Raw genomic sequence first — 12,686 nt, forward strand, 5'->3', positions numbered from 1 at the left:
TAGACCAGTCACCTGTATGTGGTACAAGCTTCAACTTTCTTGTCACCACAAGGGCTTTGGGGTGACCTACAGTTCTTACAAAGGAAATGAAAGATTGATTTTTATTTTTTTTTCTTGGTGTATTTTTGTTTTTTGTGGTATTCAGAGCTGCAACTTACCTTTAGCGAGGTGTTATCTTGAGTTATAAAGCTTGATGTCTCGGGCTTTAAGAATGCTATTTAAAAAAAATAAAAGATCTACAGAAAATATGTGCAGTCTTCTGCGCTATAAAGAATACATTTTTTGATGATGTTAAAGATGACTACTGCAAATACGTTTGTTTTAAGTTATAAATTTTGTTCATGCTTTTGTTCTCCCACTTCTTTTCCTGTCTTTAAACCACAGATGGAGGCCAAAGTAAAGGGGACACTAAGTTACAGCGGAAAAACCAGTGACTTCTGGACAAGCAAGGGAGCTGAAGCAGTTCTGGTTGGCTGACAGAATCTGCCCAGTTGGGGAAGTGCTTATTTGTCACAGGGCTGCTGTTTCTGTCGATGTTTACATATTCTGATCCCAAGCACTGTGGTGAGAGGAAGAAGAAAAAGAAAACAATACTTGATCAAAGAGAGAAGGAAAAAGGGGGGACTGGTCCTCCTCCTGGTCATGCAGACTGGTCATAGTTTGATCTCGCCTAAAGAAACAAACTTTTTTTCATTGTTCTGATTGGCTTTTAAAAGAAATTGATTGTCAAACCCACAGCAGCACAAACATTTTTTATTTTTTTTTCTGGGTAATCTTCAATAAAGAGTTGAAATAATGAGGGGAGCTAGAATAGGTTTCTCCATCTATTGCATGAAGTGGAATCATCTACTTTATTAGTTCCTGAAGTGCCCAGTATAAGGTTATGTGTAGGTCCTGAGTGTACCATATGGTTTTGGGCCAAAGGTTGTGTAGAGTAGAGGTGGTGCTGGGATACTTTGCATTGTATTTAAAAACTTACAGAAATGGAAGTTCTGATGTGGGCGTTCTTCTGACTTTACAAGGCTGTTTGGCTGTAGAGAGCCTATATTAATCCCATGGAGCTGTCTTCAAAAACAGATCTCCTGGTACATGAGATGTGAGAGACTACTAGGAAATCATTTGATCCTTGCTTTTTTTCTTTTTTTTTTTTTTTTTTAACATAATGATTCTTATTCAAGCAAGGAAAGATGTTTGGAAATTTTTCATCTTACAGAAAAGGAAAAGCCACGTTTTATTGGTCAGGCTAGCATTTCTTTCCTACATCTGTTTTCTATTACTTCTTTCTGTCTCTGTTAAAACTTTCTTTCCCTTCCGTTTAGTTTATCCTACTAAAATTAAGTAGTGTTCTGTCACATCTTTTATGAATCATGGTAAGTTCTTTACCCATTTTAGATTCTTTCTCATCTTTCATGCAACTGCTCTCAAAAGCCATGCATTCATTATCTTGATTTGCTAGTAAAGGAAAGCTGAATGTGACTTACTGCAGAGCCAGGTTGATAGTGCTTCAGGCATTAGCCAAAGAGGAGTCGTTCAAGAGCGACCAGAGGTGCCTTCTCTTCCGGGGGCTGATTGGGTTGTCTCCAGCATTTCTAGCCCCTGCTGGCCTGAAGAGTTTCCAACCTGAACTCTTCCTTACATGGTAGCGCAAGTCTACAAAGCTGGCTTTTTTTTTTTTTTTTAATAGCAATACATGGACTGGTTCATTTGTAAGGTTAGGAAGTATCCAGCACATGTTGCACTTTTGACACTAGAACAGAACTATGCTGTTGAGTCCCTTGTGCTGTCAGATAAAAGGTGAGAATGGCAGAAACTCAAATAAACAGTAAGGAGAAAGAAGCAACTAAAATGGTATTATGTCCTTCTCCTTCAACCCTGAAACATTCCTTTGATCAGAGATGCTGAAATTCTTAGTACCTAGTCTTTCCAGTAGTTTGAGGTGAGTTTGAGCCAGTGACTACAGGTTGTCTCACCTTCCGGAGATACTTTGACTCATGGATAAGGAATCTTCAGTGTTTTTTGCTAGATTAACTTATAGCTTTCAGGTTACTTTTACATGTGACTTATTTTTCTTAGACCAGAGAACAATTTCTTTTCTATTTAGAGCTCATTTTAATTTTATATAAAAATATATATATACATGAATCTAAAATAATATATATTGTGTATTTAGTATAAAAAATGTTGGGTTGAGCTCAGCAATAAATGTTTTTGCACAACATTTCTGTAAGAGACACGTTGAATTAAAATAAGATGCATTAGTTCTTGAATTTCACTCAGCAGCGTCAGCCAATTAGATGCTTTTTAGCTAATGCTAATGTTTTCTATGTGGCGTGTTGATTAGATGAGCTTGCATCTCAGTCAAGGTTATTTAGAGTTGAAATATACAGCTACGTAAACTCTTGCATTCCTAATAATACGCATATTCTGTTGAACGTTATGTCCCACAAACGATGTAGAGAACAACTTTATCTGATTTTCTTTCTCTTCTCCAGGAAGGGTTGAAGGAAGAGAAGTTTTTTGGAAGCCTAACAATATTAGTTCTCTGAATTCTGTCGAACCTGATACATTTTTAATGATGCAAGTAGCTGAGGGAATTGCAGCAGTGAGCCATCAAGCAGCAATATATTAAAAACAAATAAAACACCACAACAGCAAACCACACTAAAAACCAAAACAAACAAACAAAACCAACAACCAAACAACCCTGTCCTAAGAGTTCTACCTCTTCTGTGTTTTCTTCGTCAAGGCATCTCATTCAAATTGGCATCTTTGTCTTCATAGTTGCTTCATGAATTATTCGACTGGGAGACTTCTAGTAACAGCACAAATTTCCCTTCAGCATCCCTCTCTTCCTGGAAGTACACCTCACCTTCAGTTGAGGGGTACCTATTCCAGATCTTGCGGGTAGGAAGTCATCGTGTCTGTGTGGCCTACACTCATTGAGGAATGAGTGAACTGGTGAAAATATGTAGGAAGGTGACAAGCATAAAGATGACCATACATTTCTTCCTGAAGCAAGTTCAGACAGTCCACCAGAGGCTAGCTGTTTTCAGTTGCTATATTCCTAAGCTGCTTTGGAATCAGCAGCATAGTGATGAAAGGATCTGCATTGCCATTTCCCTATTCTCCTGTGTTAAGCCAAGCAAGGCCAAATTAAAGGAAATAATAGAGTGGTTCTGAGTGACCTTTGCAGGTTGCACGAACAGGATGGGGAAGTGAAAAATTTCTGAAATATCCAAATGCAAAATTAATTTGATGTTTTATTATTTTCTGCACAACAGCACTCCTAAGGTCATTTGCCCCCAGATTTTTACTACTTTTTAAGGGCCTTTGGTAATAAATACGCTGTAGCTGTACTTATTTAATAACCCTCAGTATTCACAAGCAATAAGAAAGCCAAGTAGAGCTGTCTTTTCCAGGCAGCAGGGCTGAACTCGGTTTGGGGTCTGTATATGAGCTACCATGTCAAGCTCACTGAAAGTCCCAAACAAATGCAAGCAATAATTTCAAACACAGGTTTTAGATGTTAAAACCCTCCGGGTAATGTTTTCTGCAACATTGATCCAAAGTCCCGAAAGCCACGGTTAGCTATTTTAAATCCTTTTGAGACATTTGCAAAGCAAGAAAGAAGGTGGCAGGCTAGGTGAAAAACGGGCTGCAGAATCTCTGATACCTTGGACTATTACTGCGGTATTCTCCCACTCCAAGATGCTAACGGCCTAAATCACTTTGTCCAGCCTTGTCAGTTGATTCAAGACATGACTAATACTGAATAAGTAAGTCACAAGTGTGGATGCTGTGGGTTTCACATCTGTTTTCTGCTAATCAGAAGTAACTTTTAATTGCCTGGGTTCTGCTTCTTGTTTGAATCCGATCAGAGTTGTCTGATGCACAGATCTGGGGGTGGGACAGGTGCCAAGAGCCTGTTTCAGTCCCTCAGTCCCATTACCTGACCCTTCCTCCACACTCCTTCTCCACTTGGTGCAAGATCCTTGAGGACATGAAAACAGAGAAATCCTGCAATCTCCCAGTCTGACAACAGCTGTGTGAACCATATTAACCCTCTTGGAGTCATCTTGGACCCCAACTAACTTTATCACATTTGCTGCTACATTCATAAAATGAACTTTATGGCTGTATTTATTAGCAAAATTTAATCTAGTTTACAGTTTGTTTTCTTTTGAGTAGGTTTTTTTTTGCCCACGGATGGATTTAGAGGTGTTGGGGTGTTTGGGTTGTGGTTGTTTTTGTTTTTTTTTAGTGGGTTGTTGTGGTTTTTGTTTGGTTTTTGTTCTTGTGTTTTGGGTGAATTGTGAAAGGCACAGTGGCCCCTCTCCTGTTTTTGTTCTGGAGGTTGTTTTTTTCTTGCAGATGGCGTTGCAGGAAAGCCTGCTGTTAAGCCAAGCCGTGGAAGGATTCCTCCCACACCTAACCTTCATCTTTTGCTGAACTGGGGGGAAATCACTAAAGGGACACTGGCTTTTCTTTCATAAAACGATGCAGGAGGTTAAAGCAGTAGGTAAATGACTGATTAATTAACACTGTATGCAATTTTAATTTTGAAAGCATTTTAAGTTGGTAGCTTTTTGGATTGGCCCGAGCTCTGGTGAAATGGCTGTTCCCCTCCATGACTTACTTGATTCAGGCCTTCGTCCTTTGTTTAAGTGCCTTTTTGTTTTTAATTTTATTTCCCTACCTTCTCTTTAAACTGTTCTCAGAGATCCTGAAGTGCTGGGAGGCATTTTGGAGGAAAATCTTAAGCTCGCCAAGATGGCTTTATGCTGTTAAACTATTTTTTCCCTTTTGTAAAAAAAAGCAAGAAAAAAAAAAAAAAAAAAAGAAAACAACAAAAAAATGTGTGTAATGTATGTGACTCACAGCTGCTGTACCATGGCGCTGGTTCTGTATGTTTGTCCTTTCTTTTCTCACACCCGCACACGTTCACACACAGTAGCTTAGGATCCTGTAACTCGTAGTACGCCGTTCTGCTGTCTCTGTCAGTGTCTGCATATAGGAAATGAACGCTTGGGCAAAGGTGGCACTACAGCAAAGGGGTGTGTGTGTGAGTGTGTAAACGTGTGTGGGGGAGAGGAAGAAATGGCTAATGGGAATGGAACTTCTTGTGATTTTCTCTGAAGATTTTAAGTTTGGGTGTTAATTAGTTCGCAACAGACAACTTCAAATACTGGACTACTTCACACTTGCTGAATTTGAAGCAAATGTGTGGCTGACATAACTGTAAGAAGCGGGGAAAGAAGGTTAAAGTAGCTTCCAACAGGTTTGAGTGGAGATGAATTGCAAGGAATCCTGTGTTCAGCTTGTCGTGTCTTTTGACACTGGTCGGTGCAAGCATTCTTACATTGACTAAAATTGTCCCTTCCTACCGTGTGTTACTTGTAAGGAGGAACTTGTTACAACCTGCAGGAGTGCGACAACTCTGAAGTTTAACTTGACTATACTTTGCAAGCTGCCTAAATCATTCACATCAACTACTTGTCTTGTACTTTTTCTTGCTGAGATTTCATTTGTTTTGTTCTCTTAAAATAACAAACAGTAAGTTCATGTATTGTTAGCTGCAGAGCACTAAAAACAGTGCCTGCTTGTTTCCTTGTCTCTTGACAAAATTAGCGATCTGTAGTAGAACCTCTAGTGATTTTTATGATGCTGTGCTGAGGATACATGTATCTTACTATTGTTGCAATTGTGTACCTGAAATTAGCAATTCATTTGTTGTTTGTAAGTGGTAAACTTACATAAGCATCACTAGACTGCTAGTTCTGTGATATGTTTCCACTGGGGAAGATACAGTTTTGAGTTGCAGTATGAAAAGGGTCTGTTTACCTTTTCAGAAACTAGAGTGAGCATGGCTAGAAGAGTCCATGATACTGAGGTTGACAGCCCATCTAGAGAGCTAAAAGTAGGATATCGAATACAGCATGTTCCTGTGGCTGAAAATAGCCTAACCGCTGTGTCACATTCAACTGAATGTGCTTAAACTAGGCCATAGTTGGTTTTTTTTAATGTTTTTCTGTTGTGCTTTTTGTAATCTTTACCAATCTAATGGTGCCAGTCAGAGAAAATGCTATTGCTGGTAGCTTGTTCACATGGAGTTAGAGTGCTTCCTTATCTGCCTTATGTGAGCTGCTGAGAGCAACTTCAGTAAGTTGGCCACATCCACCCATGGCAGTGAATTGCACCTACTTGTCTCTTCTGCTGTTAGTTCCTTTCAGGTATGTGTGCTCTTCATCCTACGACTGAGCGATCAGGTATCCACAGCTGGTGCTGCTGGTTGCAGTGCTTTTCACACATGAGGCTGTTCAAAAATCAGCATCTGTTACTCTAGAAATCACTGCCTAAGTCGGCAGCATGAAAGATTACCACTGCGTTGGGGAGTGCTCTGGCTGTGGAAACTTCTGGTATGGTTTTGTTGCCTGTATTCTGTGATCCAGTGATACCCTGCTGCTGTAATAGCCTTTGGGGGCCATGAGAAGCCTCACTGCTGCTGTGTTAGGCTGAGAGATCTCGGCATGGCAAAACTGGGGAAGCACAAAGGTTCCCTGGGGCTGTTTTTTGCACACTCCTTGTAGATGATACTGTGCTAATCTTGTTAGTAGTCAAGGGCATAGGTCTGTTATTTGTAGCCATTTTTTGACAGCTGTAGTTCTACGGAGCAACTCTAGAAGAATTGTGTTTTTGTGTTTTGTGTTTAGAAATGAATTTCAACCTCTCCTCTTGCTCTCAGCTCCCGCTAATTTAATAACCATTAATTAACAAGTTTTTCTTCATAGTGAAGTAATCCAAAACAAGCAGTGCACACTAACTCCCATCATGCTCCAGCATTTGCAGATATATTCTAGGAGCAGGTACAATTACATTTGTTACTGTTTGTTACCAAGAGAAAAAGGGGAGAGAATTGACTCAAACCAGGTGGGAGATAACACTGCTGCAGACCAGGCCAAGTAGCTGCTGACACAGCCAGAGCTCCTTTGAGACTTCTTAGATTTCACCAGTAGAGAAGGAAGCGGGAGAAGAAAAATTCTTGTGTTCTCAACTTTCTCCAGATAAGGCCTTAGTTTGATTAGTAGTCACTAATATCAACTATGCAGATAAGTATTCATTACATATTTAAGTGTTACATGCATTCCTTTCCCCAGCTACCCTGTTAACGCATGTTGAAGTTTTACCCAAAGAAAACGGAATATTTTTTTGAATGTCTTTAAAACTCCTTTTGCTAAAGTGATGAAAGAAATTTGTATTTTAAAAGAGAAACTCTCTTGCTGGTGCAACACCTACTGTCAAGCCTCGTGAAGTTGCTTCATGAGGGAAGCTAAAATCGCCTCTTGTGACAGGTTTCAGTCTGAGAGCCTTTGGAGTATTCAGCTCTCAAAATTGGTTTCAAGAAGCCGTAGTGATGTTGTTTGTTAATGTGCAGATTGGGTACGGGGAGAAGATGATGAGATCCTGTGTTTCCTTCCAGTATCAGAAGTGAATTAAATGGGTTTCTCAGTTAAATGAAGTTGCTTCTAAACAAGGGCAGGTATGAGCTACACAGATCTTCAAATAAAGCAAAATTGTGATTCCCCCAGTATTCCTGGCTGATCTTTTAGTCTTGTATGTAACTACAAATAACAGTTTAGCTCAGAGGTGAGAACTGTAGTGTGTGTATTATGGCCGGTAATTCCATCATGTAGCAATTAGTACCATGTTCTTGCATAGTTCTCAAGTTGAAAATAGATGGAGAAATACTATTTTTGGACTACTATTTAAAAAGAAAAAAAAAGAAAAAAAAATATGAAATTCATTATTACTATTTTCTCCAAGAAGTCTACTGAGCAGTTATATTTTAGCTGGTAAATTAGTACCCTTGTTCTGTGAATTGTCTTTTGTATTCTTCTTAACTGAGGGTTAGAAGCATTTCATGAGTAATCCTTAAAACGTCGGTATTTTCTAGCTTAAAGTCAGGTTGCTTATAATAAAAGGGCATCTGTGGTTATTACTTCTGGTGATACAAAAGCACGATGTTCAGAGTATTGCATTGAAGATACAGGTGTGGATGCAAGTTCCTGCAGTTCTGCCTGGTGATGAGGTTGAGTCAAGAGCAGAGCTTCCAAGTAAATCCCTGCCTATCCAGCTAGTGGCAGTGGGGTCCTCCTGCTGACAGAGGTCTAGCCTCTACTTTGTTGTCACGTTTAGGATATGTATTTTTAGCAAGTTTGAATATAACCAGCTTAACCCCACCTGACTTGCTGATCCCCAGGTGAATGAAGGAAGCTGTGTAAAGCCAACAGCAGAGAAAATGGTGGGCGAAGCATTTTCCTGCCTTTCTTGGTGTAGCTTGAAACAGCTGGCCCCTCGTCTTACAAACAAAACTAGCGTTCTTGGTAGACCTCTGCCCCAAGCAAAGGGATGCAATATGGCAAACCTCTTTGAATTGGTGATTCCTGTGACGTTTTACTCAGCTCAGTGTGAATTTGCATCGGGTCACCTTCTTCCTTTATAATACTTGCCTATTTCAGATCGTAAGGCTTAGTGAGTATCAGAGAACCTCACAGCGAGGTGCTTACACCTGGCTTGCTCTCCAGAGAAACTCCCCTGTGAAATGCTCCCCTCTTGTGACCGCAGGCCTGAACAACCAAACGCAGCTACGGCTGGGTGATTAGCACCACTTTCTTTGGGATTTTTAGAGAGGCGTGTTCCACTAACGTCAAGGGATGCTGTGTTTTAAGTGTGTGATTTCCTTCCTCTCTCCTTATAAAACTGGACCTGAACACAAGTTTTTGAGTTCTGTTTTTTGGGTTTTTTTTTTTTTGTTGTTTTTGTTTTTGTTTTTGTTTTTTTTGGTAATAATCTCAGGACCTGAAAGATTGTAGCATTTAGTGTGTCTTAAAAATGATGTACTGTACCAGCCATGGATTTTGTAAATACACCTGTCTCCCATTTTTGTATTTTAATTTTTTAATAATGCGTAAGGCTCTTTGCCAGAGGAACTGGTGCCTGCTTAATTGCCATCCCAAACTGAAACGGGAGAAGGAAGAAGCTGCTGCCACAGAAGCCTGCATCGGTTCCAAACGTGTGCAGTTCTGGTCAGTTTAATGACTATTGATTTTTTTTCTTAATTGGGAAGCCGGTCTGTTCTCTTGCACATTCCCAGCTGTGGCGAGCAAAGCCCTATCAGGGAGACTAATTAAATCTCTGGTGACTACTCCGTGTTTTCACTCCTTCCAGATGCTCAGGTTTCCATCCCTGGGACAGGTGGAGTTTTCACAAGTTGGGGCTTCTGCGAGAAGAGCTGCAGAGAACGTTTCTTCTCTTGTGCTTTGGTCCAAACACGTAGCAGTGTTTGTGTCCCACAAGAAGCCTTGCAGGCGCCACCTGCTTCACCTATTCCTGGAGGGATTTTCCCTCCCCCCCATCTTCTGTATTCTGCTTTCCTGAAAGCAGAAGACTTTTTGGCAGCAGTTTTGCTCTGGGATCCACGTTTAGGCAGCAGGCCCTGTTCTGCAGCAGGAGCCTTACGCAGTTGGGTGTAGCTGTGCCCTGTCCTCGATGGCGACGGGCTTTTTCATGAGTGCGTTTTCTTTTTTTACCTGTTACGTGTCTGTGCTGTATTAAATAAAGAGGAATGTACATATGAGCCCCGTCTCTGTGATTTCTCACAAAATAAAAGAAGTGCACCACGTAAAGGGCTGTTGGCCTGGGCTTATTGTGGGTTCTTCCTTTGTTTCGAGTGGGAGCGGTTGATGTTGAGGCTTTCACCACGCGGGGAAAGGGCTTCCTGGAGGCCGGCAGCACGTAACAGTCGCTAACGGGGTGTCCCGGCCGCCTTTCGGGACCGCCGGCGGACGAAGGCCTCCCGGCTCCCATAAGGCTCCATGGCGGGGAGGTGGCGATGGAGGTGCTGCCCAATCAGCGCCCGGCAGGCGCTGCCTCTAAAGGAAAAGGGGAGGAGACAGGGCACAAGTAGGCGCCGAAAAAAGGCCTTTCTCGTGGCAGCCCCAGTGGCCTAATGGATAAGGCATTGGCCTCCTAAGCCAGGGATTGTGGGTTCGAGTCCCATCTGGGGTGGTCTTTTTTTTTACTCCTTTCCCACCAGCTCCGTAGCGTTGCGCTGTTTTCTGACGCGCGGCGGGGCGCCTCGACGCTGAACGTCGCCGGTGGGTGGGAGCTGCTCTAACAGCGACCCCCGAACGCGGCTTTTGCGACCCTGCGTGTAGAGTTGGCACAGCGGGCGGATGGCCGCCGTCCGAGGCCGGGCCGCTTTCATTACGCAGCGCTCACGCGGCGCTCCCACACCCAACGGCCCAGACGCAGCGGGCGGCGGCCGCTTCGGCTCCGACTCCCTCAGCCCCCCGAGCGCGCAGCGTTCCGCCCAACGGCCGAGGAGCCGCTCGACCTTCCGCATTTGACCTCTGCCGACGGACGGAAAGCTGCAAGCTGCCCTCCGATTGGTCGCTTCCGCGCGTTGCCGGCGGCTGATTGGCGGAGGGAGAGGAGCGGGAAGATGGCGGCGCTGGGCTCTCCGCTGCGGACGTTCCGAGAGCTGCTCCGCGAGCTGCGGCACATCGGCGGAGGCGCCTACCGCGACACGGCCGCCTACCGGCACGTCCTCGCCGCCTTCCGCGCTCACCGGGTACGGCGCGGGCGCAGAGGCGGCCTCCGGGCCTTTCCTCCGCCGCCCTTTTCCCGGCGCCGTCTCCGGACCTCTGCTGCTTCTCCCCGCAGGTGACCAGCGAGAAGCTGTGCCGGGCCCAGCAGGAGCTGCACTTCCAGGCCGCCACCTACCTGTGCCTGCTGCGCAGCGTGCGGCAGCACCAGGCCCTGCATCGCGAGTACCACGGGCGCGGGGAGCGCTCCCCAGAGGAGGTGGCGGGGTTGGTGGGCTTCAGGCTGCCCCAGCAGCCGGGGGGGAAGGGCTGAGGCCGTCCCGTGCCGCCCGCTGCTCGGCCACGAATAAACGCCCTCGGCTCTGGAGCTGCCTTCTAGCTTGTGTGTGCTGTCCGCTTCGGGTGCGGCTATCGGAGCCACAGCCGGGACTCGCCACCAACTGTTTGAGGTGATATAAACTTCTTTGTCTTCTGCCCCTGAACTTGTAGGTAGGAGGACTAAAGAGTTTCCTGCTGCGTGAGGAGTTTGGTACTCCTCCGAGAGCAAAGGCCCTATCTTAACAGTGCGAGAGGTGAGCACTGCTGCAGCAAAAAGTACTGCCTCCTATTTGTTTCCATGGGAACGACAGCAGATACAAAGAGCACAGTAGCACCGTTTGATAGGGCAAATTCTCAGCTACAAAACACCATTTTTCAATATAAGCATATGCAGCACCCTTTTGCCAGCGATGAACAGGAGCCTGTGTGCTCATAAAAACGTGCATGGTCATCTGGAACAAGGCTTATCTTTCACATCAACGTTGCCTGTGCTGAAACACAGCACTCACCTCATCACGGTGCTCACATCCACTATTTGGTCTCCATAAAAAGTCAGTAAAGATGAGTGAATTGTCGCTGGGGGCCATTTTTATCAGAAGAGAAACAGTAGCTGCAATTGTTGCTGCCCACTTCTCAGAAGAGGCTCAGATTCTGTGCAATACGTGTAAGAAAGCTGTAATCAGGGTAACTTGTGCTGCTTGCAGCACCGGAGGGCCCGGGTTCGAATCCCCCCTGTGGCGCAAGTGGTACAAGTGCTGCTCTGCTACACAGAGGGCTCAAATCCCAGGAGTTGGACTCGATGATCTCTAAGGTCCCTTCCAACTTGCACAGTACTGTGATACTGTGATGAACTTACAGTGGATAAGGATGTGAGGCTTGTTTGTAATTGGGGAGGAGCTTCAAGCGACACTAACCAAAGAGTGCTTGTTTTGGCTTTACTACCAGGGAAACCCAAGTACGCTGTCGGGAAGCACTGCGCACAAAATGGCTTCGTCTGATAAGATCAGAATGATCTGAGTTGGAAGGAGCCTTTAAAGGCCACCCAGCCCAAACCCCCTGCAATGCACGGAGCCACGCGCAGAGCTCGCGCTTGGTGTTGTTGAGCCCCGTGATGTTCTCCTGGGCCCATATCTGAGCTGATCTTTGGTGGAATCCTCCTGTGCGCCAACCACACCGCTCAGCTCGGTGTCATTGCAAACGCACTGCAAGGACTCCTGCGGGGATCCACTGCATCCTCCCCGCACTTCCTGCTCAGTCCTCACCGGGGCGGGCCGGCTTTTGGCGTCGCCTTTTCTTTCGGTCGCAGCGAGTCAAGTCAGACAGCGCACCGCGTCCCCTGCCTGCGGACGGCTGACTGGCGGCTGGGCCGGTCCCGCACCTGTGGGCGGCCGCAGCCGGGCGCTCGATGGCAACGCGGCGGCCGAAGGCGCAACAAAGCGCCCGCCGCCTCTGGGCACGACGCCGCGCACCCGCCGACGGGGCGGGCTTCCCTCGGGGCCGCCCGCCGAGCCCGCGCCTCACGGCGCCTGCGCGGAGCCGTCCGCCCAATCGCCTTTCGAGAAGCCCCCCGGCCCAATCGGCGGTCTCGCCGCGCCGCGCGTCACCGCGCTCGGCGGCCAATCGGAGGGCGCCAAAGGCTGCGTCCGCGATGACGTCGAGGAGCGGGTGAAGGGGGGCGCAGGGCGCGTGCGCGCGGGTTTCCGTTAGCGCTGGCGCGCGCGCGTGGCAGGCGTGAGAGGAAGCGGGCGGCGCGGCGGGGGGAGG

At 45.7% G+C, this 12,686-nt stretch overlaps 2 protein-coding genes and 1 non-coding gene across 3 annotated transcripts in view; all 3 read left to right on the forward strand.

Annotated features, from left to right (window-relative positions):
• UBN2 (ubinuclein 2) overlaps window positions 1-9,634 on the forward strand; it is a 52,307-nt gene extending 42,673 nt beyond the window's left edge. The window contains exon 17 of the mRNA XM_072343142.1: window positions 385-9,634. Within this exon, the coding sequence (XP_072199243.1) occupies window positions 385-434 (50 nt within the window). The 3' untranslated portion in view covers window positions 435-9,634. The remainder of the gene's footprint in view (window positions 1-384) is intronic.
• Window positions 9,635-9,992: 358 nt separating this feature from the next.
• On the forward strand, window positions 9,993-10,065 carry TRNAR-CCU (transfer RNA arginine (anticodon CCU)). The gene has a single exon. It is a non-coding gene; the product is annotated as a tRNA-Arg (tRNA).
• Window positions 10,066-10,160: 95 nt separating this feature from the next.
• On the forward strand, window positions 10,161-10,971 carry FMC1 (formation of mitochondrial complex V assembly factor 1 homolog). The gene is made up of 2 exons (XM_072353077.1): window positions 10,161-10,630; window positions 10,723-10,971. Exons 1-2 carry the CDS (start codon window positions 10,502-10,504, stop codon window positions 10,915-10,917), a joined length of 324 nt encoding a protein of 107 aa, XP_072209178.1. The 5' UTR covers window positions 10,161-10,501; the 3' UTR covers window positions 10,918-10,971.
• The last annotated feature ends 1,715 nt before the right edge of the window (window positions 10,972-12,686 follow it).

The sequence above is a fragment of the Excalfactoria chinensis genome, chromosome 1 (assembly GCF_039878825.1).
Source record: "Excalfactoria chinensis isolate bCotChi1 chromosome 1, bCotChi1.hap2, whole genome shotgun sequence".
Lineage (NCBI taxonomy): Eukaryota > Metazoa > Chordata > Aves > Galliformes > Phasianidae > Excalfactoria > Excalfactoria chinensis.